General features: G+C 42.5%; 3 protein-coding genes across 9 annotated transcripts in view; 1 reads left to right on the top strand and 2 right to left on the bottom strand.

Moving 5' to 3' along the window:
- Nucleotides 1–502: 502 nt before the first annotated feature.
- On the bottom strand, nucleotides 503–21,879 carry snx16 (sorting nexin 16). 2 transcript variants are annotated; one of them, XM_046292425.1, is made up of 8 exons: nucleotides 21,707–21,879; nucleotides 19,857–20,505; nucleotides 17,369–17,455; nucleotides 9,898–10,046; nucleotides 9,348–9,417; nucleotides 8,214–8,350; nucleotides 7,985–8,116; nucleotides 503–3,776 (listed from the first exon to the last, which is right to left on the bottom strand). In XM_046292425.1, the coding sequence occupies exons 2-8, from the start codon at nucleotides 20,328–20,330 to the stop codon at nucleotides 3,659–3,661; spliced, it is 1,167 nt and encodes a 388-aa protein (XP_046148381.1). In that variant the 5' UTR covers nucleotides 20,331–20,505; nucleotides 21,707–21,879; the 3' UTR covers nucleotides 503–3,658. The 2 variants fall into 2 exon arrangements, with proteins under 2 accessions (XP_046148381.1, XP_046148382.1); XM_046292426.1 differs by having other exon boundaries at nucleotides 19,857–20,458.
- The window catches only part of LOC123991155 (WD repeat-containing protein 37-like), a 33,196-nt gene continuing 26,956 nt past the window's right edge, over nucleotides 21,422–27,661 (top strand). Inside the window, exons 1-3 of one of the 5 annotated variants that reach the window (XM_046292421.1) lie at nucleotides 25,256–25,475; nucleotides 26,481–26,615; nucleotides 27,193–27,380. In XM_046292421.1, coding sequence (XP_046148377.1) covers nucleotides 27,234–27,380 — 147 coding nt within the window. In that variant the 5' untranslated portion in view covers nucleotides 25,256–25,475; nucleotides 26,481–26,615; nucleotides 27,193–27,233. Of the gene's footprint in view, nucleotides 21,516–25,255; nucleotides 25,476–25,649; nucleotides 25,934–26,480; nucleotides 26,616–27,192; nucleotides 27,381–27,661 lie in introns of those variants that run through there. The other 4 variants (XM_046292420.1, XM_046292424.1, XM_046292423.1 and 1 more) reach the window with 4 other exon arrangements.
- Nucleotides 22,713–25,501, bottom strand: idi1 (isopentenyl-diphosphate delta isomerase 1). 2 transcript variants are annotated; one of them, XM_046292427.1, is made up of 5 exons: nucleotides 25,099–25,501; nucleotides 24,600–24,778; nucleotides 24,022–24,114; nucleotides 23,773–23,903; nucleotides 22,713–23,567 (listed from the first exon to the last, which is right to left on the bottom strand). In XM_046292427.1, the coding sequence occupies exons 1-5, from the start codon at nucleotides 25,245–25,247 to the stop codon at nucleotides 23,250–23,252; spliced, it is 870 nt and encodes a 289-aa protein (XP_046148383.1). In that variant the 5' UTR covers nucleotides 25,248–25,501; the 3' UTR covers nucleotides 22,713–23,249. The 2 variants fall into 2 exon arrangements, with proteins under 2 accessions (XP_046148383.1, XP_046148384.1); XM_046292428.1 differs by having other exon boundaries at nucleotides 24,600–24,775; nucleotides 25,099–25,500.

Below are 27,661 nucleotides of genomic sequence, written 5' to 3'. Positions count from 1 at the left end.
TTTCTAAAAACATAATTCCACTTTGACATTATGGGGTATTGTGTGTAGGCCAGTGACACAAAATCTCAAGTTAAATCAATTTTAAAATGTGAAAAATGTCAAGGGGTGAGAATACTTTCTGAACAGGAACACGCTGACACACGTAGTATACAGAGATGGGGAAGAACTCTTTTGAAAAAGGTCACGCATGAAAGGATCATGGCTGCATAAAGACAAGTCATTGTTCTGAACAGAACCCAACCAACAGCCCACAGTTTAGAAAAAAACAAAACCCACGTCATTTGACCATTTATCCCAGATAAAACTGTATGCATAAAATCACCAAAACATGGATATCACCAAATGATCACTAAAAGAGAATCGCAGGATTAATAAGTAGTTGTCCACAAACAGCTATGTATTGGAAAATGCTTGACTTTAAAGTAATTATGAGGTTTGATCCATCCTGTCTAACAAACACATTTTTGGGGGGGTGAACTATTCCTTTAAGCACACAAAATGATTCCGACAACAAATCCCATTGATTTTAATAACAGTTGTTACATACACAGTTCATACTTGATTTTGTCCACAGGACACTAGCCATGTGTTCAACTTTAACGTGACACTAAAACTAGTTCAAAACAAAAGGAAATGTCATTTAAACCTTTTTCCATCAAAATAATTCTATGATCATTTTTCTCTCTTCACATTTCACACTAAAATCTATGGAGCTAAAAGTGGACTAGAGCAATATCAAAAGCAAGTGGCAGAAACTCAAGGCACTTCAAATTAGTTTGAGGGACTACACAAATATGTGGGATGAACATTGAGCCAACATCAACCACAAGTAATATGGAAAGCTATGCAGCGTGTATGAAACAACAACAAAACAAACAGAAAAGGCACTCTGCTTCAAATAAGCTGTTATAAAATGGAGGCTATGCTAACCAAGCTAGCAACATGCTCCTATGTCATACAGTACATACATAAAGTGCATCATACAGCCACTACTGGCCAAGTCCCAAACATAAACTCTGCAATAGAGATAGGAGCTAAAGCGGTCTGTGAAAGCTCTCAGCTCATAACAAGAAACAAAACACACCAACATGTGACATTTTGAGAAATGGTGTACTCACAGTCCATTGTACTATACACACAGTGCACAAAACTTTAAGAACACCTGCTCTTTCCATGAAGTGCTGCCCAGGTGAATCCAGGTGAAAGCCATGACCCCTTATTGATGTCACCTGTTAAATCAGTGTAGCTGAAGAGACAGGTTAAAGAAGGATTTTTAAGCATAGAGACATGGATTGTGTGTGCACCATTCAGGGAGGTGCCTGGTTAAGACAAAATATTTAAATGCCTTTGAACGGGGTATGGTTGTAAGTGCCAGGCACACTGGTTTGTGTCAAGAACAGCAATGCTGGTGGGTTTTTCACACTGTATATCAAGAATGGTCCACCACTTAAAGGACATAAAGCCAACTTGACAACTGTGGGAAGCATTTGGAGTCAACATCCCTGTGGAACGCTTGACACCCTGTAGAGTCCACGCCCCGACAAAGAGGCTGTTCCGAGGGCAAAAAGGGGTGCAACTCAATATTAGGAAGGTGTTCTTAATGTTTTGTACACTCAGTGTATACATTGTACTGTATTGAGTATTGCTTTTTGGGATGTTAGTGTACACTCAACAATGTGCTCACATTATGGCTTATCGTGATTGAGTGTGGTCAATATATTCTCTCTCGCATGCATTCACAAAGACAAAAGTGACATTCACAAGGGAGCCGGAACCATAGAATGGAATCCTTAATTCTAGGATTTGAATACCCGTAGTTCACAGGCAGTGAGGTCAGTGATAGTGGTCTGGTAAGTTTGAGGAAACCGATTCCATGCAGACAGGGGTCATTCTGCTCAACGTTGATATATTCATCATACCATCCACCAATCATATCAGCATGTATCAGTGGACAATTAAAAAATATATATTTTGTCCTTTTGAATGTGAATAGCAGAGCAATATACAGTATCTCTTTATGAGCATTCAGCCACATCTGTCTGTTTTCAATGGGGATCTTCTGCTAATGTATTTAGGCAAAATACATTTCTTAGTGTAGAAATTAGGTTAACATGGGCATAAAAGATATAATTTCATGGAATGTGGGACTGACATGATAAACAAGAGGTGTCTGAACGCTAAGGATGTCAATGCTCTCTCCAACGGGGCCCGTAGACTGATATGTTAAGGTTCACTCTGTGTTTAGACATTCAGAGATGACGCTTAGTAGTGCAAGCAACGCATGACATCAAACATAACGGGGGCAAATCAACAAAATGTCAGTTCAACAATGTGTAGGGTCAAAAATCTAAACTATCACAGAACCAAAATAACACACGAAACATGTATTTGATGTACCACCCCCACAAATACTTTCTGTTCTACTTTTGTTGAAGATACTGTATGTCAGATGGGCAGTATAAAGCAATGAGATGTGACTACAAGGACAATATTAGTAGACAAGCTAAAACATATGAGCTCTATCATTCTCCAAATATCTGCCAACCACCCCATAACAGCCTTGACCTTTATAATAACAGGAAATGACATGTTAATCCCTGCCATCTTGAACACATCATTGACCAGCAGAATATTCCCATGCGCCTTGTCCAGTCATCGTCTGTGGCCATACCTACTATAGCCACAGGGTGGTGTTGTTTCACTGATGAAGAGGTGCTGTAGTAGTCACGCTTTGCGAGGTTCCATTTCTCGGTCTATGGATTTTCATATGGTTCATCATATTGCAAGACCCAATTATCCAATCGGCTTTAAGGTGGTGTTAGAGTCCCTCTCCGGGTTTTGGTTGTGTCTGAAAAGGCACCCTATCGGCTATTCAATGCACTACTTTTGACCAGGACCCATATGGCTCTGTTCTATATAGGGTGTCATTCCAGACACATCCACTCTTTGGCTGGGAAACCACAGGATCTGGGGGCTCTGGAAACCTGTTTCATACAGATAAGGTGTGGAACCAACTAACCCCAAGAACTAAACTAATGAGCTACAGTACTAGCTACAGTTACCAGTTCATTAGATATATGCATTCCTCCTACGTGGTCTGATTGCACCATTCTGAGGTGGATGTATGGTCTTCAAGATTAGATTAGCAAATGGACTAGGTGAATCTGAGGACTGCTCTCAGTTAAAACATTTTTATTATTATTATTTTTTTATTTATTTTTTTCATAGTAAAGTGTCCCTGCAGGTCTATGCAAGGTCCCTCAATTACTCGATCCACAACTTCATGGGGACAAATCAACCATTGAAGGAGTGATACGGGATAAAGTGTCCCTACTCTGCTCCTGTCAGTATCATTGAGTCCAGTCAGATTAACTGGCAGCTGGGATAACCTGGGGGTGTTACTGAATAAAGTGCCCCCACCCAATTCATATTCTCTCTGAAAAACAGTGGCCAGGGTCTGTGGAAGTCTAAATGAGCAGCAAGGCAGGGGGTTGATCAACTATCCTGCCAACAAACTAAACAATGTTTGGAAGGGGGATCACATCCAAAGTCCCACCCTCAGAATGTTTCAGTCCCAAGATCCTTGAGTAATAGTGATCAGTCATGAAGGAGGGAGGAGGGGATGAATTGAGGGAAGAGCAGAGTTGTCCCAGGTGGCTCAGTGCTCCAGCCGAGCGTCACACACCTGGGTCACCTCGATGACAGGTGGAGAGCTGCCTGAGGCAGGCCCACACCAACACCCTGAGAGACGCAGAGACTGGTGGGCCTCACACTTCCTGGAGAGACAGAGAGAGGGGAAAATTGAAAAGGTGACACGAATCGATGGACCAGTGTAGGTCGAGAGAAGAGGGGATGAACATTTCAAACATATGAGCAGTATATGATATGATAAAAGACAGTGGTAACACATTGAGACACACCAGAATAAGTACAGAGACCATCACTGCACATGTGAAAAGAGCTTTAAGTAAATACTCTGGGGTAAAGACGCACATGGTGGCCCACAGGTCAGTCAGAAGACATGGACAACGGTACTAGACACCATTATCATGATACCATATAATGTGAAGTATTCAGCCCCTCCAACTACTGCACCCTATCTCAGGGGCCGCACAGCTGTGTAACATGGAGGGAAAAACACAAAGGATGGATATGGTCAGGGTCATTCAACTAAGAAAGAACCCCCCCTGCTGTTGCCACCAATCCATCTACTGTATGTCCACATTGTCTGGCGCTGCAATTAACCATACACATAGCCCTTTAGACCAGGGATCATCAACTATACTGAACAAAAATATAAATGCAACAATTTCAAAGATTATACTGAGTTACAGTTCAAGGAAATCAGTCAAATGAAAAAAAAAATTAGGCACTAATCTATGGATTTCACATGACTGGGAATACAGATATGCATCTGTTGGTGACAGAACTTAAATTAAAAAGGTAGGGCCGTGGATCAGAAAACCAGTCAGTATCTGGTGTGACCACCAACATGCAGCGCGACATCTCCTTCACATGGAGTTAACCAGGCTGTTGATTGTGGCCTGTGGAATGTTGTCCCACTCCTCCTCAATGGCAGTGTGAAGTTGCTGGATATTGGCGACAACTTGAACACACTGTTGTACACGTCGATCCAGAGCATTCCAAACAGGCTCAATTGGGTGACATGTCTGGTGAATGTGCTGGCCATGGAAGAACGGACATGTTCAGCTTCCAGGAATTGTGTACAGACCCTTGCGACATGGGGCTGTGCATTATCATACTGAAACGTGGTGATGGCGGTGGATGAATGGTACAACAGTGGGTCTCAGGACCTCGTCACGGCATTTCTGCATTCAAATTGCCATTGATAAAATTACAACTGTGTTTGTTGGCTGTAACTTATGCCTGCCCATACCATAACCCCATCTCCACCATGGGGCACTCTGTTCACAACGTTGACATCAGCAAACCACTTGCCCACATGACGCCATATACATGGTGTGGTTGTGAGGCATGTTGGAAGTACTGCCAAATTCTCTGAAATGACATTGGAGGTGGCTTTTTGGTAGAGAAATTAACAGCTCTTATGGACGTTCCTGCAGTCAGCATGCCAATTACACGTAACCTCAATTTGAGACATTTTGTGGCATTGTGTTGTGTGACAAAACTGCACATTTTAGAGTGGCCTTTTATTGTCCCCAGCACAAGGTGCACCCTTGTAATGATCATGCTGTTAAATCAGATTCTTGATATGCCACACCTGTCAGGTGGATGAATTATCTTGGCAAAGGATAAAATGCATACTAACAGGGATGTAAACTAATTTGTGCACAACATTTGAGTGACATAAGCTTTTTGTGCGTATAGAGAATTGCGGGGAGCTTATTTTAGCTGATGAAACACTGAACCAACACGTTTATATTTTTGTTCAGTGTAGATTCAGCCACGGGCCAATTTCTTATTGAGCAGATGGTCAGGGGGCTGAAACATAATTAAAAATCATTTGTAGACTAGAAATTGACAGCAAGAAACGCAAACATATATAATATTTGACTAAAACAAATATTTCAATCCTTGCTTACATTTGTATATGATCACATATAAAGTACCAGTCAATAGTTTGGACACCTGCTCAGTCAAGGGTTTTTCTTTATTTTAACATGGTAGAATAATAGTGAAGACATCAAAACTTTGAAATGACACATTTAGAATCATGTAGTATCCCCCCCCAAAAAAGTGTTAAACAAATCAAAATATATATTTTAGCCTCAAAGTAGCCACCTTTTGCATTGATGACATCTTGAACACTCTTGGCATTCTCTCAACCAGCTTCACCTGGAATGCGTTTCCAACAGTCTTGAAGGAGTTCCCACAAAAGCAGCTCGCATATGCGGAGCTGCTTTTCCTTCACTCTGTGGTCCATCTCATCCCAAACCATCTCAATTGGGTTGAGGACGGGTGATTGTGGATGCCAGGTCATCTGATCCCTCTCCTTCTTGGTCAAATAGCCCTTACACAGCCTGGAGATGTGTTGGGCCATAGTCTTATTGAAAAACAAAAGATCGTCCCACTAAGCACAAACCAGATGGGATGGCGTATCGCTGCAGAATGCTGTGGTAGCCATGCTGGTTAAGTGTGCCTTGAATTCTAAATAAAAATCACAGACAGTGTCACCAGCAAAGCACCCCCACACCTCCTCCTCCATGCTTCACAGTGGGAACCACACATGCAGAGATGATCCGTTCACCTACTCTGCGTTTCTTGAAGAAAAAGCAGTTGGTACCAAATAATCTCAAATTTGGACTCATCAGACCAAAGGACAGATTTCCATTAATGTCCATTGCTCGTGTTTCTTGGCCCAAGCAAGTCTCTTTTTCTTATTGGTGTCAGTGGTTTCTTTGCAACAATTTAACCATGAAGGCCTGATTCACGCAGTCTCCTCTGAACAGTTCATTTTGAGATGTTTTACTTTAACTTGGTGAAGCATTTATTTGAGCTGCAATTTCTGAGGCTGGTAACTCTAATGAACTTATCCTCTGCAGCAGAGGTAACTCTGAGTCTTCCTTTCCTGTGGCGGTCATCAAGAGAGCCAGTTTCATCATAGCACTTAAATGGTTTTTGCGACTGCACAAAGTTCTTGAAATTTTCCGGATTGACTGCCCTTCATGTATTAAAGTAATGGACTGTCCTTTCTCTTTGCTTATTTGAGCGGTTCTTGCCATAATATGGACTTGCTCTTTTACCAAATAGGGTTATCTTCTGTATATCACCCCTAACTTGTCCCAACCGTTTGGCTCCAACACATTAAGAAGGAAATAAATTCCACAAATTAACTTTTACCAAAGGCACACATGTTAATTGAAATGCATTCCAGGTGACTACCTCAAGAAGCTGGTTGAGAGTGTGCAAAGCTGTCATCAAAGCAAAGGGTGGCTACTTTGAAGAATCTCAAATATATTTAGATTTGTTTAACACTTTTTTTGGTTACGACATTTTTCCATATTTGTTATTTCATAGTTTTGATGTCTTCACTATTATTCTACAATGTAGAAAATAGTCAAAAATAAAATAAAAACCCTGGAATGAGTAGGTGTCCAAACTTTTGACTGGTACTGTATCTCTCTATTCTGTGTAGGAATACTGTGGAACAGATTTCTCAAATCAAAACCACTTGGAGCTGATTTGCTGGTGTTTAGTCTTTTATGTCCAATAATTAAAAATAAATCTTTGGGGGGGCAAAGAAAATCACTCACAGGACAAAACTGGTATAATATTTATATGGTTCAAGGCCCATTCCTGTCTGAGGTTTAATGTTAAGTCAACGAAATAAAATGTTCAGTCTGGTCTGTAATCAATATCTCTAATCCGATTAGCCGAATGAGGTAGCCACCCGATGTCTTTCCTTTCCCAACCACTAAACACAGCTGTCAGTTCTGCAATCCTCAAGGCTTTGTCATTTTTCACTGGACAACTATTGAGGAAACACACTATGCCTTGATATGATGATATTTTGTAATGCAGCTAGCTACCTTCACTACTTCACTAGCATTAGGAAAATTAAGTTAGGGGTGGGTGGGGGTTGCTGTTTTCACAAAGGCATTCAAGGTCATTTCTGTTTTTGAAAGTGAATGCTCTGGGGGAGGGGATACAGTAGTATGCCGCTTTAAAAGAGGCACTCCAGCAAAAATCAGCTAACGGCAGTTGAAGTCATAAGCACAGTTCACTTTGAGGAGATTGATAGTGATGGCCACTGCTATAACAGGTGGCATGATGCCAGCTGGTCTTCAGGAAGAGGGGTTGATCATCTGAAGAGACAGCTAACTGAATGAAGGGAGTTTGAGCATTATACAAAAGGGCTTCTCGATGTGAGTGTGTGTATAGTGCAGTGAAAAATCAGTTATGAGTAAGAAAACCACGGAACTGGTGAATAGTATCTTGAATAAATAAATTGAGGCAATGTTAACGGGATATAGTGAAACCTTGGATTGTGTGTGTGTCTTACCCGTTCTCCTCTGACATAATGTCCTGGTCTGCCTCGGCGGTTGATGACTCCACGTCTCCATCGGCGTCTACGCTGCTATCACTGCCCTGAGCTGACAACCCACTCTGGCTCTCTGGGGTCAGAGACTCCCCGCTGTAACGCGTGCACACACACAATCTGTTACACACCCTAGAAACACAAGCCATGTAACACAATTGCAGTAAACCTGTGTGTGTCTGTTGTTCAGTACCTGAGGCGCTTCTCCAGAAGGTGGATGTGACGGTCCTTCTCCTCCAGTCTCTTCTTGAGGGAGCTAATCTCTCTCTGCTTCTCAACCAGCTCTTTCTGCAGACGATAGTTACTCTCCTCCAGAGTCTCACAGAATGCCTGGTAGGGGGGCGGGAGCGAGAGACAGACACAGAGTTATGAAAACCTGACAGGACAACAACTTACATGGCAAAAAAAAACAAGTTGGGTAAGTTGAGCCAAAGGAATAGTTGTTACTAGGAAACCATACACAAAATGTAAAATTTGACCACATATTTAGGAAGAGGTCATCATTTCATGGAGTCTGAAGAAAGAAACCACATGGAAAAAGTGGTAAGCAAGTTAGGTCCAAAAAAACAAATTTTCACCAAGTCAAATTAATCTATTGTGTTAGAGGTTTCATGATGCTAAGTAGATCGTTTTAAGATTGATGTATAGAACAGTTGGTGTCTCTAAAATACAATAGGAGGTACTTAACCTAGAATAAAAGTTATCCATCCTTCTAGCTGTGTGGGCTAATATAGTTTAAATGTTTGCCTTGGGGTAATTTGGGCCAATGGTTGAGCCAATTGAAAGAGTTTCCTTCCCAGGCATTATCGCCGGGATATGAGGTAACACCAGGGCCTAAGGGTTTAAGTGTTTAAATGCTTAAAATTATTAAAAAGACAAAAAAAGCTATTGTGATTGTGTTAAGGAAATAAAGATAGACATGGTTTTAAAAAGGTAGTGGTAATAGTTAATTCAGTACAGAAATGTGTAGGAGGCTTAATTTACCCTGTACCGCGGCTCAACTTACCCCCCTCTCTCCTAGTGGAGCACTTAGAGGAGAGGAAGCCAAATCCTAATCCACCACTAACCAAAGACTGTAAAAGCTATTCTAATGACAGTTATGCTAATGAATGTATATACTAATTAGATGTGGTGCTGGCATCAGAGGCTCATTCCAGCTAGAGAACAACAAAGCCCGTCCCAAATTACTCCCAGGATTATGGGTCACAGAAACAAACACTGCAGAAACTGGATTGAACTGGTCTCGTTTGGGTCTACGCGACTTCTCAATAGGCTTTTGTGAAAGTCGACCTCAAGTTGCATGCTGGTAACAGAAGATCGGTCTTACCCGGCTCTCCTCCAGACTGTCAAAAGGACCTGGTGGATCATCTAAACACAGGAACTCTCGCACTGCTATGCTGTTAAAGAGACAAGGAAAGACAGCGTTTTAATAATCAACAAGAACTTATCTTTCCATACCAACCAAGCAACTTCAGGGTACTCACACACAATCCCCCAAAAGACCGTGTATCTATGATGGGTATTGGTTTTGCTGTCCATGTCACCAGTATTGGTGCCAAGGAAACTAGACAGGGTATTAGAAAAGGTTTGTATTACAATGCTAAATACAGTTACTGTGTAATATATGCTTTTAACATTGACTACATAACTCCAATATAGCCTAAATAAAGTGTGTGTGGATACATTCAGCTGCTTCCATTGACGTTCATTGTTGTTGGCCAGGTGTTAAGTCTGTCTCAGGTCATAGGCAACCAGCAAGTCCATCAGTAAACTCAAGACTGTGTGTGTATATATATATATATATGTGTGCGTGTGTGAAACCTCAAAGCACTTGAGGTTTGCACTGCATGATGAGACATGTTCACGGAGACACGCACCAGTTGGCAATGTCTTTGTGTGCCACCAGGTTCTGTAGGAAGGCCTGCAGGCCCAGCTGTCTGTCCTCTAGGAAGTCAGAGTTGTAGTTGTCTTTGAACCAGCGCTTTGGAGGCAGAGAAAGTCTGAACCCTGGGAACATCTCCTTTAGCTGAAACTCACACACACAGAGACAGGTTAGGCAGGGGAAAAGCAACACCGATACACACACACGGCATCTTAACACACCCAGTACACACAGATTACACACCGTACAAACAAACACACGGAAAAGAGACGAAGAAGCACAGGCTAATTATCGCAATAACACCACCAACACACCCTGAACAAATGTAACATTACATGGTTTGTTATGTCCAGGAAAACCAAACAAGGCCTGTTTGCTCAACAGTGAAGGGAGGGGCTTGAGTTATTGATCTTTCAAAAACACATCCATGTCAACTCTGGAAAAACTCTTCAAACAATTTTCCCAAATTCCAGTTAACAAGTACAGCACATGCAGCCCAGTGTTCATCCCTTTAGGCCAATGCCCTTATTCACAAATCAGAGTAGGAGTGCTGATCTTGGATCAGTTTTTAAATACATTATTTTAAATCATAAATAACCCTGATCAGCACTCTTACTTTGAGTCTTTGTGAATAGGTGTCCAGATTGGTTAGTTCTCTCTTCTAGAGCGAGAGCGACCACAGGAATGGCTGTGCTGCCTGTCCACAGCCTCTGTGTGTCTGATGGAGGGTGTGGCCTTTTCCTACCTCACCCCAGGCTACTGTGTCTAGTAGCAAAACCGGATTTGTAGGTGTATAGTCGACATTTAGCCTTCTGTAGTCTGTTTTATTACAAAAAAAAGGGTATTGTTGGCAGTGTGCTGACTTAAGGATAGACTAGATTTAAGAAAATAGTTGATTATATGGACGTCACATGAAGCACTCAGCTGTAAGACTTTTAAAAAGTGAATGATTATTATACCTAATCCACATAGTATTTTTCTCCCCTTGTCCATCTCTGACCTGTCCCGCTAGGAGTTGGCTTCCTGTGGCTGGCTAGACAAAGCTACTGCTGCTGTTGTTTGTGGAACACTGGCTCTTTGTGTGCTGGGGGGGGGGGGGGTGCACAGAGGGTTTCACTTAATTTCTGTATTACTCTCCAACACAAAAGAGCTACTTCCACAGTACTGATGATTACAGACGGTCTCGCCCACAGTACTGATGATTACAGACGGTCTCTCCCACAGAACTGATGATTACAGACGGTCTCTCCCACAGAACTGATGATTACAGACGGTCTCTCCCACAGAACTGATGATTACAGACGGTCTCTCCCACAGTCGTGAGAGGGTGCTGCTTTACGGGTTCCTGACCAATTTTGTGTTTCTTTTTTTTGTAGATAATGTCTCGGACATAATTTCCTACCACCGAACACACCTTCTGGACATTAGAACAGCGATCACAAAACTCAATTTGGATGACAATGTCTACTTCAACGAGTTGGCAGCTAATAATAATATAATATATGCCATTTAGCAGACGCTTTTATCCAAAGCGACTTACAGTCATGTGTGCATACATTCTACATATGGGTGGTCCCGGGGATTGAACCCACTACCCTGGCGTTACAAGCGCCATGCTCTAGCTCGGAACAAAGGGAGAAGTGATGTCTCTATCGTAAATACAGTATCTTATGCATTCTAAATTACCGTCCATTTGGAAAAGGAAAATGCAATAAATATTTACTCTGAGCTGTGCTTCAGTAGGTTGGTGGTAGATGGAAGGCAGTGTTGCCCAACCGAGTCCTTTGTGTCAGGATTTGGCCAGGGTTGTTCCGGTTTTTGGTCACTAGATGCCCCCATTGTGCTTTTTGACCTTTTCTTTTCCCTTACATTTAAGTCATTTAGCAGACGCTCTTATCCAGAGCGACTTCCAAATTGGATTATTATTTGCACCTGTGCCTCGTTTCCCCTGATTGTATTTAAACCCTTTGTTTTACTCAGTTCTTTGCTCTGTGTTTGTATGTTAGCACCCAGCCCTAGTACTCTGAAGTCTTGTTGATCCCGGTGGACTCTCTTGTGGAATTCTGTTTTTTGTTCTTGTTTGTTTGTTTTTAAATATCTTTTGAGGCTTTTTTGTGCTATACCTTCCACCTTGTGGATTTACCTTTTTGTCTTGGAGGATTACCTTTGTTCTTGTGGAATTCCTTTTGAGGTTGTGGAGTTACATGTTTTCCTGAAGAACTTCACTTTTTACTTAATTAAATACACCGTCTCAAGTACTGCTGTGTCTGCCTCATCTTCTGGGTTATGCTGACTATTCGTGGCTCAGTTGGTTTAGTGACTGTTTCTCACTCCGGAGACCCGGGTTCGTAACCGGGTCCTGACACTTTGTCCTTTGAAGAATGTCTCTGGTGGTAAATTGGATACGTTGTAGTAACGTCATTGTGTGGTAGACAGAATACTCTATCTGTCCTTTCCTAGCCCACGTTTGTAGCTGCTGTTGCTAACTCAACGGCTAGGAGGTATCACTTCTGTAGTGAATAAAAGTTCATACCATTCACAACCAAAGCTCACGCTGAGGTTGGCTTAGTTCTGTAGTTGACATGTTAGTCCTTTTAACGTATGGACCATCATCCTCACATCCTCGGAACAGGAGGTTAAATTTTCGTCAAGGCTTTATATAGTGGAGCGAGAAGGGTGTGTTTGAAAAGTTTTATAACCCATGTCTCTTCACAGGGGCGGGCCACTGATTGAGCAGAGCCCTAACCTTATGAAAACCCAAATCTCTCATTTGGAAGCTAAAATTACATTTAATCTCTTCACCAATAATTTTATATTCAAACATTTAAATTGAACAACAATTCCATGTGAATCCGATAACTACAATGTGCAAACATTCCACTGTAGAGTTTGTCATCCTATCATTGATGAGAATGTCTCAGATGGCATCATATTCATTAAGTACCACCGCATATGTTCAATTGGTCGGATTACCAGAATATAGTTAATTTCCCCCCACCTTCTGATGTTCCCAGAATCTCTATGTTAACCAAGGGATTTTCAAATGTCACATCAGTCGGGTAGAGAGAGAAAAAAGGGGGGAAGAGGTATTTATGACTATCATAAACCTACCCCCAGGCCAACGTCATGAAAGTGGTAAGCAGCCTGAAACTCCTGGAACCTATAGCAGTAGCCATTGCATGGATTGAGGGAGACAATGCCATTCTGTCTGATGTTCAGACTCTGCTTGCAGATGTAAGAGAATAAATCTGTACTGCCCTGTACTGCACTTCACTGTTGCTCCAAGCAAAGGAAACTGCAGTTTTGAAATACATCAACAAGCATGAAGACTTCTGCCTGAAGCCCATACACGCCGCAGCATACATATTGGACACCAAGTATGCTGGCAAGAGCATCCTGTCTGGTACAGAGGTCAACGAGGCCTATGGTGTCATCACTACCATAACTTGCCACCTTGGTCTGGATGAGGCTCTGGACAGTGTTGTCATGATACCGAAATGTTTACTTTGATACCAGGTTTAGTATCACAATACCACAAATAAAGGCATATTGGCCAAGGTCACAGAATGGCACTTGATCCAAACAGATCAAGATCATTACATTTAACATTTTAGAATTTTTGATGTATGCATTAATCAATCAAATAATCATACAATCCATTTGTATTTGTTACCATAAGAACATAACAGTAATATTTTTTTTGAATGGTAAATCTCTATTGATAAACTGGGCAAATCAAGATGTAGCCTATTCACAATACAGGTGAATGCACGTGTGACCCACCACCAGGATTCAGTCCTATGTAGCAAACATTTTAAATAGTATTCTTTTTACAGTAAAGTAGAGAGACTCAGAGCTAGAAAATGGTATTTCAAACACTGCAGTTGAGGAACAATGGGAAAGTAAATCGGCTTTGAAAGTTGATAAACTTGTAACCCCACTTTTGAGAAAATGGCCCTTGAATGTTTTGGTACACCTCCTAAAGGAGCTTGTCTACACCCATTCAGCATCATTCACACAGTCTTTAAGCCTTGGCCCTACCCATCTCTTTAACGGATTCACATGTGAGGTCCTGCTAAACAGTAAGGTAGTGAGGTAAACAACCAAGGATTTCAAGACTAAAAGTGGTAAAAGTAGTAGCCTACAATAAGGGAAAACTCCAGGTAAAAAATAAATAAGAAGGTGGAAACTGTACAGTTCACGCTGACAGTGGCGTGTGCAGAAAGTAGCACACCGTGCTCGGGTAGCCGATGCGAGTAAGACTTTCCTACCTGGACAAGAGGAACACCTACAGCGTGCGTGCATCATCCCCTTCTGTACTCCTGGTTCACCCACGACTGCATGACTCAAACACCATCATTAAGTTTGCAGACGACACAACGGTGGTAGGCCTGATGGCCTATAGGGAGGAGGTCAGTGACTTGGCAGTGCAGTGCCAGGACAACAACCTCTCCCTCAATGTTGGCAAGACAAAGGAGGTGATCGTGTACACAGTAGGAAACGTGTGTGTCGAGCACGCCTCCATCCACATCGACACGGTTGTAGTGGAGCAGGTTGAGAGCTTCAAGTTCCTCGGTGTCCACATCACCAAGAAATTAACATGGTCCACACACACCAACACAGCTGTGAAGAGGACACGACAATACCTCTTCCCCTTCAGGAAGCTGAACATATTTGGCATGGGCCCTTAGATCCTCAAAGAGTTCTACAGCTGGACCATTGAGAGCATCTTGACGAGCTGCATCACAGCTTGGTATGGCAACTGCGTGGCATCAGACCGCAAGGCACGACAGAGGGTAGTGCATACGGCCCAGTACATCACTGGAGCCGAGCTCCCTGCCATCAAGGACCTCTATACCACGCGGGGTCAGAGGAAGGCCCTAAAAATGGTCAGACTCCAGCCACCCAAGTCACAGACTGTTCTCTCTGCTATTGCATGGAACGTGTTACCAATGCACCAAATCTGGAACCAACAGGACACTGAACAGCTTTTACCGCCAAGCCATAAGACTGCTAAATAGTTAACCAAATAGCTACCCGGAATATCTACATTGAACTCTTGATTCAACACATATGCTGCTGCTACGGTTTATTATCTATCCTGTTGCCTAGTGAATTTACCCCTACCTATATGTACGCATCTGCCTAAATGACCTCTTACCCTTGCACATCGACTCGGTACTGGTACCCATTGTATATAGCCAAGTTATCTTTACTCATTGTATATCTATTCCTCGTGTTATTTTTATAGATTTTTTAAATCTCTGCATTGTTGGTAAGGGACCATTTCACTGTTAGTTTACATCTGTTAAAGACGTGTGATTTGATTTAGATTTGTATTACACACTGTCCATCCCAGGGTACTGACTATTACACACGGTCCATCCCAGGGTACTGACTATTACACACGGTCCATCCCAGGGTACTGACTATTACACACGGTCCATCCCAGGGTACTGACTATTACACACGGTCCATCCCAGGGTACTGACTATTACACACGGTCCATCCCAGGGTACTGACTATTACACACGGTCCATCCCACTATTGGGTCCATCCCAGGGTACTGACTATTACACACGGTCCATCCCAGGGTACTGACTATTACTGTCCACACGGTCCATCCCAGGGTACTGACTATTACACACTGTCCATCCCAGGGTACTGACTATTACACACGGTCCATCCCAGGGTACTGACTATTACACACGGTCCATCCCAGGGTACTGACTATTACACACTGTCCATCCCAGGGTACTGACTATTACACACTGTCCATCCCAGGGTACTGACTATTACACACTGTCCATCCCAGGGTACTGACTATTACACACTGTCGAATACCCATACTAACATACTGTATACTACCTATTTAATGAGCATACACTACATGCTATTAGTTCATTTTAGTATACTGTAAACAAACAGTATCCTTTCAATTGAGGGCATTAGCGCCTTGCCAGTGACCGGAGGTTGATGTTGTTGCTATGCTAGTTAGCATAACAAATGACGAGTTAGACATTTTACAACTCCGGGTGTGTTGTTAAATTCAAATCTGGAGTGCCAGAGTGCACTCATAAATTCAGAGCATTGTCAGATTGTCCGTTTGTAAATTCCGAGCATTTCGCTCTGAGCGCACACTGGACGCTCTGCCAAGAAGTAGGGTTGATTTGAGCGTTCTGACCTTACAACGGCAGTCAAGCACCCAAGCTAACATTGGCTAGCTACTTCCAGACACAAATGAGACCACTCTGACCATTTTACTCGCCCTAGCAGAGCCGGTTAGGCAGTTTTCATGTTATCAAGAGCATTGGTGACTTAACTGCTGTTGGCAACAAATTACTTCTGCTTTTTTTGCCGACGTTTACTGACAACGGCCATATTCAACGGGTGTTGAGCACTCGCAAATTCATTATTCTGTGCTCTGAAACACTCAGACGAGTGTGCTCTGAAATCGGAATTTACGAAAGCACCCGAATGTCAATTGAGAATGTACAACGACGATACCTTTTAGCTAAGATAAGAATGCCGGGAATAATCAAACTAATAAAATTAAAAAAATGGGTAGTTAGCTTATAGTTAATCTACTGGCAAGTTTGATGTATTATTAGCCAACTATCGTTAGGTTGCTAGCTAACATACCGGTAACATACTGCTGTAATGATATGCTATGTGGTTCGTAAGGACAGCGTAGCTAACAAATTGTCATCCAACATAACGTGTAAGGTAACTTGTTTGAAAAGTCATTACATTGTTCCAACATTTTCTTAACATTTGTCATAATTAGATAAAGCGATGAATTTGTATCCGCTCCTGTTGTACTTCAGCTGCATTTTCCCCCCATTTTCTTCTTATGGGCCCTAAAGTACGGAAATAGTGTCCTCTGCATGTATACTTCATATTTTGGCGAATTTAGTACGACGTCAGGGAACTTTTGGTATATTAACTATATCCATACTATATACTCAATTCAAGTCAAAGATTGTATGGTACGTGCGGTTAGTATGAGTATCCGAACACATCTATGGTTTCTCCTATAGTACTGAGTATAACCCTGTCTCTCCCACAGTACTGAGTACTGTCCCTCCATCCGAGAATCTACAGCCACAAACACATATTGTGTCAGGGCAATTGAGCACTGGATAGGCCTACATTATTGACAACAGTAATAGGGTTTGTTACTTAGACTATTCAGATGGGGTACAGATCAGGAAAAGTGGAAACCAGGGCATGTGTGTGACGAAGGGTTATGTCACATGGATGAGTCGTATGCTAGCTAGCAATGATGTCATAGATGGTAAAGTTTAGATACCTTTGAGTTTAGATAGCAGCCCATTTTTTGACATACAGGAGGATAGTTAGTCCACCCTAATGTATTCATAAGACAAACCTTTCCTCTGTCCTTTCCTCCTACGAGGCCCAGGACAGTCTCTGGGAGGAGTAACTATCCTCGAGTGAGGACGTACCTTGTCGTTGAGTCTGGAGAAGTCAGTGTATCTTCTGAAAACCACCCAACTTTCATTCTGAGTCTTCCTCACCAGGACCTTATACACCTGCAGCAGGAGACCAAACACACACACATGTTAACAGCTCACCTTTGACCTTATGATAGCAGTTAACTTATATTCAATTACAGTCATAGATTAACAATGTTTCCTTCAAAACCAAACCAGCACAGTGCGCCGGAGACTGAATCTGAACCTAACATTTATTTTCTCAATATTAGTAAAGACGTATAATAGAAGCTTAGGAATACCAAGACACAAAGACAATATGGATGTGAGCTTGCTTTTTAGAAGAGACAACTTTCTCCCTTCCATAACCAATGTCTTTTTAAGAAAGTCAGACATTTAGCATTTCTTCATCTTGTCCATCTCTGACCCTGTTCAGTCATTTCAAACCACAGGCATTCAGAACACACTGCCTGCGTCACAAATGGCTCCATATTCCCTAAATAGTGCACTAAATAGGGAATACATGTGCCATTTGGGATACAATCCCACTGATTTGGGGTTTTATGGAACACCTTTGATGCCGAAAGCTATTCTAAGCATGACGGCTCAGAGATAAGCATTTATAAGTCCAACTCCTTGGGTTTTGTTAGAGCGGTGTGTCTGAGTGAAAGGATAGACTGAAGAGAAGGTGATCCAGCCAAGGCTCACAAGAACACACTGGCACAAGAACACACTGGCACTAATATCAAATGGGTTAACAGGAACTTGGAAGCCAGGAACAGTACCTAACCGACAACAGGGACACCATGCAAAAGAAAGACTAATAGGTGTAAATATAATAGAAACCCTGGCATCATCATGTGTACGTTATATGTCCACAAACTGAGGTTATGGCCCAATTGGCACCCTACTCACTATAGTGCACTGTGTTTGATCAGGGGCTCTGGTAGTGCACTTTATAGGAAACCATTTTGGAGTTACACTAAGCAGTTGTGTACTTGCATTAAATGATGCAGTCTATTTTAGATAGCATTAAGGGAAAGCAGTGGGAATGCAGAAGCCATTTTAGGAGTGAGTTAATTACTGGACTTGACCTTTAAATCAATGACTGAAGTCTTCAGCAGCATATTCTGATTCCTTTTAATTAAAGTGCTGCTGGAGAGTGAAATTACAACGCCTGTTTGAGTGGAAGGGGCAGTACACTGCAGTACCAATCTGAAACTAGGCTAGATCATGAATACAACTTGAAGCCATGAGCAGCAAACACTTTATACAATAGTGTTAGGCCTTCAATACAATTAATGTTGCAAACTATAAATGAGAGAGAAGAATGTGCAACCACTCAGTTGCTTTGAGTCAAATCCTTATTCTGCTGTATCATCGTCCATCTGTACTGGATGAGAGGGATGCAGGGGGGTTAACAAATGGTCATTGATGACAGGGCTGATGTATTGAGATCCTGATCAGCATGATTTCACATTCCAACACATCCCTCAGTCGCTCCTAATAACCTCCAGCAGTTCGCACACCTCTCGCCATGATGTTGCCACTTTTGGCTGGCGCTAATAATCTGTTCCTGATCCAATGGCACCTCCATCTCCCTAAAACTCCTAAACATCTGCCCAGGCAGCAGTAACATTACAGGGCTTCTAATCCCATCTACGGGAACAAATACAGGGGGAGAAGGCAGACTACAGACAATCCAGACTACCCATTGACAACAGAGTGACTATGCGTAGACTACAAACTATCCACAGCGATCTATAGCATAATTTTGTTTGTGAGTGTTGACCAGACCTTAGCCACCTGGGATAAACTCTAAACACACAGGAAATAGCCTTGGGGGGGGGGATCATGAGCTGGATTTGGGGACACAACAGTCAGGAAACAAACAGACTAGCCAGACCATGATAAATGAATGGTAATGTAGCCTAACCAAAGCCAACTGGTCATTTGAGCCACTTGGTGCTTAGCCCAGAGCTTAAAGGGATACTTCGGGATTTTGGCAATGAGTTCCGATATCTACTTCCCCAGAGTGAGATTAACTTGTGGATATGATTTTTATGTCTCTGTGTCCAGTATGGAGGAAGTTAAAGGTAGTTTCGTGAGACAATCCTAACTAGCATTAGCGCAATGACTGGAAGTCTATGGAAGTCTATCTGCTAGCTTGCCAAAATTTTAAAGTATCCCTTTAAAAAAGTTCCAGTAATGACATTAACGACATTCCCAACAAGTCCAGGTATCAAAACAGAAAGGAAGGATATTTCAAATGACTTGCAACTTGGGAAAAAGTGGTTAAAATAAGGACAATATTTTTGCTGACTAGTTGAGTTTGGCATATAGCTTCCTGCTGGTCCCAGTCTCCCTGGCATGTTTGAATTGCATAGCCTGGTCCCAGATCTGTGCTATAAAGCCAACTCCTTGCATGACAATAGCCATAGGTAAGACAACACAAAGATCTAGGACCAAGCTAAGAATTGCCTCCCTCTCGCTCTCTCACCGTCAACTTGGCCCGCTCCTCCATGACCTCGTAGCCCAGCACGGTGGGGGTGATGGGCCTCTCTTCCCAGGCTGAGGACCCTGTGATGGATCCTGGAGGTCCTGGTGGTGATTCCTGATCCAAGTTCGTCCGGGCGGAGGTGGAGTACTTCACCGTGGGGTCCAGCCCCAGCCCGTTCAGCCTGGCCCGGGTCACTGGGCTCTGACACTGCAACAGGGAGGGTGGAGAAGTGAAGCAGCAGCCTCTCTCTGAGCTTTGGGATCGAGGCCCTCCGACTCGATTCCCTCTCCTCCCAGGGTCACGGCCAGGGCCAAGGATCTCATCCCCGGGGCCTCTAGTGGAGGAGGACTCAGAGCTGCTGGAGACACTGTTCAAAGATGAGGTCCTCTGAGGGCCCCGCCTGGGCTTCCCATTGGCCCCTGGCAGGGTCCTATCTCTGATGGAGACAGGTACAGGCACGAAGGGCGAGGACATCTGGCTGGGCTGTCAGTGTCCTCCCTCTGGTTGTCAGATACCCCAACCCTCCTCACCCACCTCTACCGCCAAACTCTTACTCTCACAGCCTTGCAAACTGGCAGGGCAGCAGGTCAGCATAGGAGGCGCTGGTGAAAAAAAGACAAGGCCAGTACTCACTCTAGGATCCAGCACCCTATAAAAAAATAGAGGATACAGAAAATAAAACTGACTTATCATCCCACCTTTTGCTTGCTGATCATAAGGACGCAGCATACATTGATCATGTTATTAAATACAGTATTGTCCCCTGAATGAGGCCAACTCTTTGCAAATTGCAACCAAGATGCACATAAATTATTGATAAAGCCAGATGTCATTTATAATTGATAGATGTGTGTATGAGTAAAATGCATGGGGGGGGGGGGGTCTAAGGTGAGAATGGTCCCTTGCACATTAAATAAGCTTTCATTCAGCCTGAAACTGTATCGATTGTCTGGTGTCTGTCTGACAGAGCTCCCTGCCAGTCAATGTCTGCATCGCAAATAACACCCCATTTCCTATATACTGCACTACTTTTGACCAGGACCCATAGGTAATGCACTACAATGGAATTAGGGTGGCATTTGGGAAACACATAATGACAGAGCACTAATTGAGCATGGTAGAGTAAGTCAGTGGAGTGTGTCTGGTCTTTATAGATTAAAAGACTAGGCTGAAAATACATGTGACACAAACATCCCAGATTTATTGTGTTGCTGCAGAAAATGCAGAATAGATCAATGTCTTCCTAACTAGGTCCTGGTTGCTTTGTTCACATCAGCACACCACATAACTAGATAGCCACAGTGTCGTGTGTGACACACACACACACACACACACACACACACACACACACACACACACACACACACACACACACACACACACACACACACACACACACACATTACGAGCCTTTGGACTATTTTATCTCCACGCGGAAAAGTCAGGACCCAATTTTAGCTGCAGATGTAATCTTGCCTAACCCTGTGATGTGTAATGAGCTTCTTGTTGACTGTAAAACAGAACCCATGTAGGGAGGTGAAGAAGAGTTGTAAACATGAAAGGATCTCTCCATAATGAGGCGCCTTGGCGGAGTACCGATTGTTTAAAATGGCAAGCTTTTGTTCAAGCTGGAGCAAAGGTTACATCACTGAAAACGAGGTAGAGTTAACACCATTATTATTTAACTAACGAACTTGCCATTTAATTCGCACAATAGCTATTCAGCAAGCGTATCACCTGGCTAGGCTAACGTTAGCTACTTGCTAGCATCAAGCCAGTTAACGTTACCGCAGACACTTTTTGCTTGATTCAACAGCACAGAAGAACGATATTGGCATAACGTTACTCACCGCAGGATGTTCTCGCTCCACGTTCAGTTGCTTCATCATAGATGTTAACATTGCTGGTTGTTTATAGTGAAAGATATCCTACTTGCTTTTGTCAACTGTCATACGCAAGACTGGTATACAACGCCGACTACAGTCCCTCCAGAAAAAATGGACGTCATCACGCATATGCCCAGGGCCAGTACGCGCCAACAAATCTTTGCCCAAATATATATATATATTTTTAAGGGGGGGGGGGGGGGGCAAATATAGGCTGTATATCTATGGCTTCGGTACGGTATAAGAAACAGTGAATTATAATGCAAGAGAGTGTTATAAAAAATCATAACAAATGTTAATTGGTATGGTATTTGGGTGTACAATAGTATTTTGCACAAAGAATTGAACTGAAGTGCACAAAGGACATTTCTGTTCAATCACTGCAAAACATCAGTTACTTATGTTTCCTTTACAAAGTAATGAACACTGATGGAAATTGGTGAACGCACTGTTGGATTTAATAACCGTTCAGGAATCCCTCTTACCTAATAAATTTGGGGCAAGAAGGTAGGCTGAAGGCTGCACAGCAATCTGACTGACCAATGGCTATGACAGTCATTGCCTACTGTGTATGTAACAGGCCTCTCTCAATTTATCTGGGCCTACTACCCCGCCTGTGACCTGATTTTGGCTAAGCAATTTTTTTCAGGGCATTCAAAATAGCAGATGCAAGAAAGCATCTCAAAAAAGGACTCTCACCCTGGAGCACAAAAAAATCACATTTAAAATGTTGTCATTGTTGAATGTTAAAGTAGTGAACATATGCATGGAGGCATTTTTATATCGTTGAATTAACACCAAACATGAAAAGGTTGAGGCACAGCAGTTTAACACATTCCTGAAAACCCCCACACTAAATGAGCCTTTGAAACTACGGTGGGTGTTTACTGCCACCTACTGTTCAATGCTGTGAAGTGCATTGTCAGAGGTATCTGGCTCTATTTAAGAACATATTTACTGGACAATTCTATTACTTGTAAAATTATTTGATTTCCTAATTAGATATTTTATTGAAGTCAAACGCAACAAAAATTCTGCTTATTCATATTAATACATTTACATTACTATACAATGGGAAATGGGAAACAGTGCCAGATCGCTAAAAACAATGTTCATAACAACCTTAGCCTCAGTGACAGTCAGGCACTTATATAGCTACTGCATAAAACAAATGCTATACAGAACAAGCTATACAAAAATCATATCTCAATACAGCCTCATAATCATTCCTTTTTTAACAAGAGTCAATTCCATATGATTTCCATTCCTACCACATTCTTTCTATTCAATTCACAGAAATCTAAAAAAAAGTATCAACTCTCAAACTCTAGTAAGACTAAAGTACCCTACATCCCTCATAGCAGCTTTCCATGTAAACCCAACACAAACATTGTCTACATCCCAAATGGTACCTTATTCCCTATGTAGTGTACTGCTTTTTACCAGGGCCCCTAGGGAATAAAGTGCTATTTTGGGAGGTAACCAAAGATTCACATCCCACGCAGAATCACATCCTGTGTATTTTGTCATGATCCATGAACTGTTTGAGGTTCTGCAGGTTGTCCCACCACTGGAACAGGAAGGTCTCTGCGATGAGGCTGAACCAGGGCGTGATCAGTAACTCGTTGTTCTTGGCCTTCTTCAGCATCTCTTTCAGCTCCTCTTTGGTGACATAACAGTGGGTCTTGATCTCGTTGGGGTCTGGGTTCACCTCTATGTCTTTCTGCATGAAGAGGATGTAGTCGATCTCATGTTCCCCCCACACACCGTCTGACTGGGCCTTGTAGTGGATACGGGTCAAATAGGTCATCTCCTCTGGTGGAACCTGAGGGTGAACCATTGGACACGCTACATCTTACAACATCATACAAAGCTCTCAAACACCGTCTCAATACTATATACACTTCGTAAAATAAAGCCAGTCGCACTTTAATTTACTGTGCACAACTTACTAGATATTTACTAAGAAATTACATGATGAAATGGTGAGTACATTGTAATAACCTGGGAATAACCTATGAAAGCTGTACCTGATCCATGGGAATTCCCAGCTCTGCTTCCAGTCGTCTTGATGCAGCTCTCCTCACCCCGATGGCCTCTAGCTCCTCCAGCTCACTGGATGTGTGTAAGGGGTGACTGCAGCATGTGTTGGTATAACACCCTGAACAGAAAACAGGGAGGGAAACAAGTCATTATTCCACTACTGATCTGATAACCATAGGTATGGATGCACACAAAAGTTACATCAGTGATTAAGAATCAGCGGGAGGTTTACTGACCTGGAAAAGTGATCTTAGCATCAGATCTCTGCTGTAAGAGCAGCTTGTCTTCACTGTTGAACAGGAAGACGCTGAATGCACGATGCAATAAGCCTGGAGCAGAAGAAAGGATCTGATTAGTTACCGTTCAACATGACCGTGAGCTGCATGGCTTTGCAACACAGCTTTCATATGTGTAGTATATAGAGCAAATGTTATAGTGGGTTAAATCATCTACATTTCATATCTGGCTCCACTTTAATATTAGAGTTAAACAATGTGCAATCAAGTATTATGAATTTCACTGACTAAGATCAAGGCGAATTATTGAACTCACATACAAGGTATAAAACTTAAGTTACACAGCATTATTATTATTATAGTCATTATAGAGCTTTGAGAAGGGCGGACTGGCTCTTGATCATTGCGTTTTTGGGGCAATTTGCCATGCGTCCCCATGGTGACAGAGAGTACAGAAATTAGGGCAATTACTCCATGTCAATGTGAGTTGCAACAATGTTGACCAACTTGAGATACACGTGGGGGTATATATCAGCAATAATCAGAAATGACACATAACCATAGGGCTGTCACTCTACCTTTGTCAATATTAGAGTTGAGGTGGCAGTTCTTTTTGCTGTCTGCTCCAGTCTTCTGGTCGTTCTCATCAATAAGGATACACATCTCTGCCAGCAGCTGGACCTGCTTCTCGTCCAGGTTATCTGTATTAATTTCAGGCATCCCGACTGCAGACCCTCGCAGCTTTCTCACCTCACTGCTGAGCAGAACAACTATTTGATTAGCGGATGGGCGCATATAGGTTACAGGTTTCCCGACCTACATTGGAATGACTTGGTTATTGGTGCATATGACATTATATTTAGACAGGAGACTTTTTGAAGATATAGTTGAATTCAAGTACAGTAATATGAGGCAATAAGGCTCTAAATACATGCCTATGTAGGCTATTAATAGAACAGGCGCATGTAACGTTTAACGGAAACAATACACAGACACGAGAAACGATGCGTTTGCTGCTGCAGACAATAGCAAAATAGTAAACAAATGCATACATGTAAGTAAAAAGCAAATACCTACCTTGATATATTCGTCAAAGAGACAGACGTGGAGTGAAATATAGGATTTCTTGGAATGCCTAGTCTTCCAGAAACAGGTATATTTGGCTTTAACAAAGCCCGTCCCTCGCTGGACACCACCCGAAGCACCGCCCACAAGCCGCGCACCATCGCCAGACCAAAAACGAAGACCAATCAGATAGGATGGGGTCGCCAACACGCCATCGAACCACCTCCCGCTTTCAAGTGGAATTAAACCTTGGACAACGACCTATCCACGTAGAATACGGTCTACACAATCGCTGACAAGAAAGCACAACTCCTTATAAATGCAGTTTCAGCACTAGAAATGATGTTTTACTTACATCCTGTTTCCGACGATTATCAGTACACACATTGGTAAGCCTCCTTGTAAATTTGCTTATCGCTGACGTTTGAGTTGATCATTGGTTCTTACAGAAACGGAAATCGTATTGGCTAGTGATGGGAAACGTATGCCTTATCACATGACATAGCAGCACTTGCAGCATCACCTAATTTTTTATGAAAGCTACATCAGCTAAAACAGTCAAACGTATTAATTTGCAACGTTTTAGCTTCTCACAATATATTAGATCTTTGTCCCCTAACTATCTGAGATATCTTTACGACTGTCAAATCAAATAAGTAACTTTTTGACAATTCCTTGGTTGCCTTTCTCGTCCACCAAAGCCTCGCGTTGCTTGTGTCCCATGACGCTTGATTCATGAGCCGACTCGTATCATAAACCGAGAGCCAATTTTCTGGAAATATACGTGATCTCTCCCTTTATTTTTCTACAACCTTCAAAAGACACTTGCGTAGTTACCTTTTATAAAGTAAGTAGCTTAGTTAGAGTACTACTGTGTTGAAAAAAAAAGACTTTTCAGAGCCAGTTAGTTAGCTAGCTAACGTTAGTAGCGTAGTTAGAAATTGAGGCTAGCTAGCTGCGTTCTCCGTCTGAGTATGTACTCCAACTAACGTTAGTTAGGTACCGGTAGTAATGGCCTTGATATATAAGGCAGCCTTGCTAACCATAGCTACTGCTTGAAGGCCTGTCTGCATGACTATAACAGGTTGCATGCAAACATTTTTAGCCTGCTAGCAAGCTAGTTATACATGCCATTGGTAGCTAATTGACTGGTTCTCTCATAGCTAACTAATTCACATTGTTAACAGCTAATAGTAAAGCAACTCAAAATCAAACAACCCCTACTACCGATGCAGCATCATCTCGATCAATACGTTGTTTCGCATTTGTTGTGTTCTCATTGCTGTCTTGTCTCTTCGAATCCAAGTGTGGAAGTCAGATTTATAAGCAAATTGCTCTCCAGATCACTCTTTTGCCCGTTTATTGACATCTTGTTTTTCCATCTGTCTGTCCAGCCAGTGGTGTCTTTGAGGGCTTTCTCCATCAACTGTGGAGACTAGGCTACTGGCCACCCACATCATTGTGATCACCTTCATTACCTGCCAGTTTAGGATGCAACGATGTACTTGTCATGCCGCTTCTCACTAATGGTATGCATCCTTATTTCCATGTCCCAGGTTGTGTCCATAATATCACCCTATTCCATATCTATATAGTGCACTACTTTTGACAAGAGCACAGGGTTTTGTACTAAAGTAGGGCATTTTATACTAGGGAATAAAATGCCATTTGGGAGTAGTCTTACTTTCTTTGGCTTTTGAAATGCTCACATCTTTTGCATGATCATATTGAATGTCTACTACTCTAGTATATGGACAATTGACTCATTCTCATTGTCCTGATAACTTGCCTAGATAGAGTGAATGTTTACTATCCTGTAGCTACACTACAAGGGAAGTCTATTAAACAGCAGTGCTATGACCAGAACAACAAAGCCTCTGGCTTTGTCTCAAATGGCACCCTATTCTCTTTATAGTGCACTACTTTTGACCAGGGCCTGTAGGACTCTGGTCAAAAGTAGTGCGCTATATTGGGGCCTATGGTTGAAAGTAGTGCACTATATAGGGAATAGGGTTCCATTTAGGACATCCATTCTCCAGGCGCCAGCAGAGAGCAGTAATGTGAAACCTGACAGCCAGGGTTGAACCATGGGTTGTGTTTGCTCAGCCTCAGGTAGGAAGTGAACCGGAGGACGTCACAGAGGAGGGATGCCTGTAGAGAGTGGAAGCAGTGCCGCCGCCCGTCACACCAAGCAGAAGCGCAAGTCCCACAGCCTGTCCATTCGGCGCAGCAACAGCACTGACCAGGAGCAGCGCACAGTGACAGGCATGCAGAGAGATATGCTGGACGGACAGGTGAGTGAGCTGACTACCGCAGTAAACACACACAAAGTAAACACACACAGTAGACACTGTACCTTAATACACAAACGTACATGTGCACACACGCATGCTCTATCTCTCTTTCTCTAAAACATATGAACGTTTTAAAAAGCATTTGGCTTGTATCTGCTTATAATGTTAGTTATAAGTAGTAGTGATGTACTACTGAAATTGAAACCATTACAGTAAAAAAATAAAAATAGCCAATCATTGTATGTTGATTAGCATGTAAATTGTCAACCTGTTGTTGGTTG

Source organism: Oncorhynchus gorbuscha, linkage group LG12, assembly GCF_021184085.1.
Source record: "Oncorhynchus gorbuscha isolate QuinsamMale2020 ecotype Even-year linkage group LG12, OgorEven_v1.0, whole genome shotgun sequence".
NCBI lineage: Eukaryota > Metazoa > Chordata > Actinopteri > Salmoniformes > Salmonidae > Oncorhynchus > Oncorhynchus gorbuscha.
The sequence above is the reverse complement of the archived record's forward strand: the minus strand, read 5'-3'. Positions and strand labels throughout refer to the sequence as shown.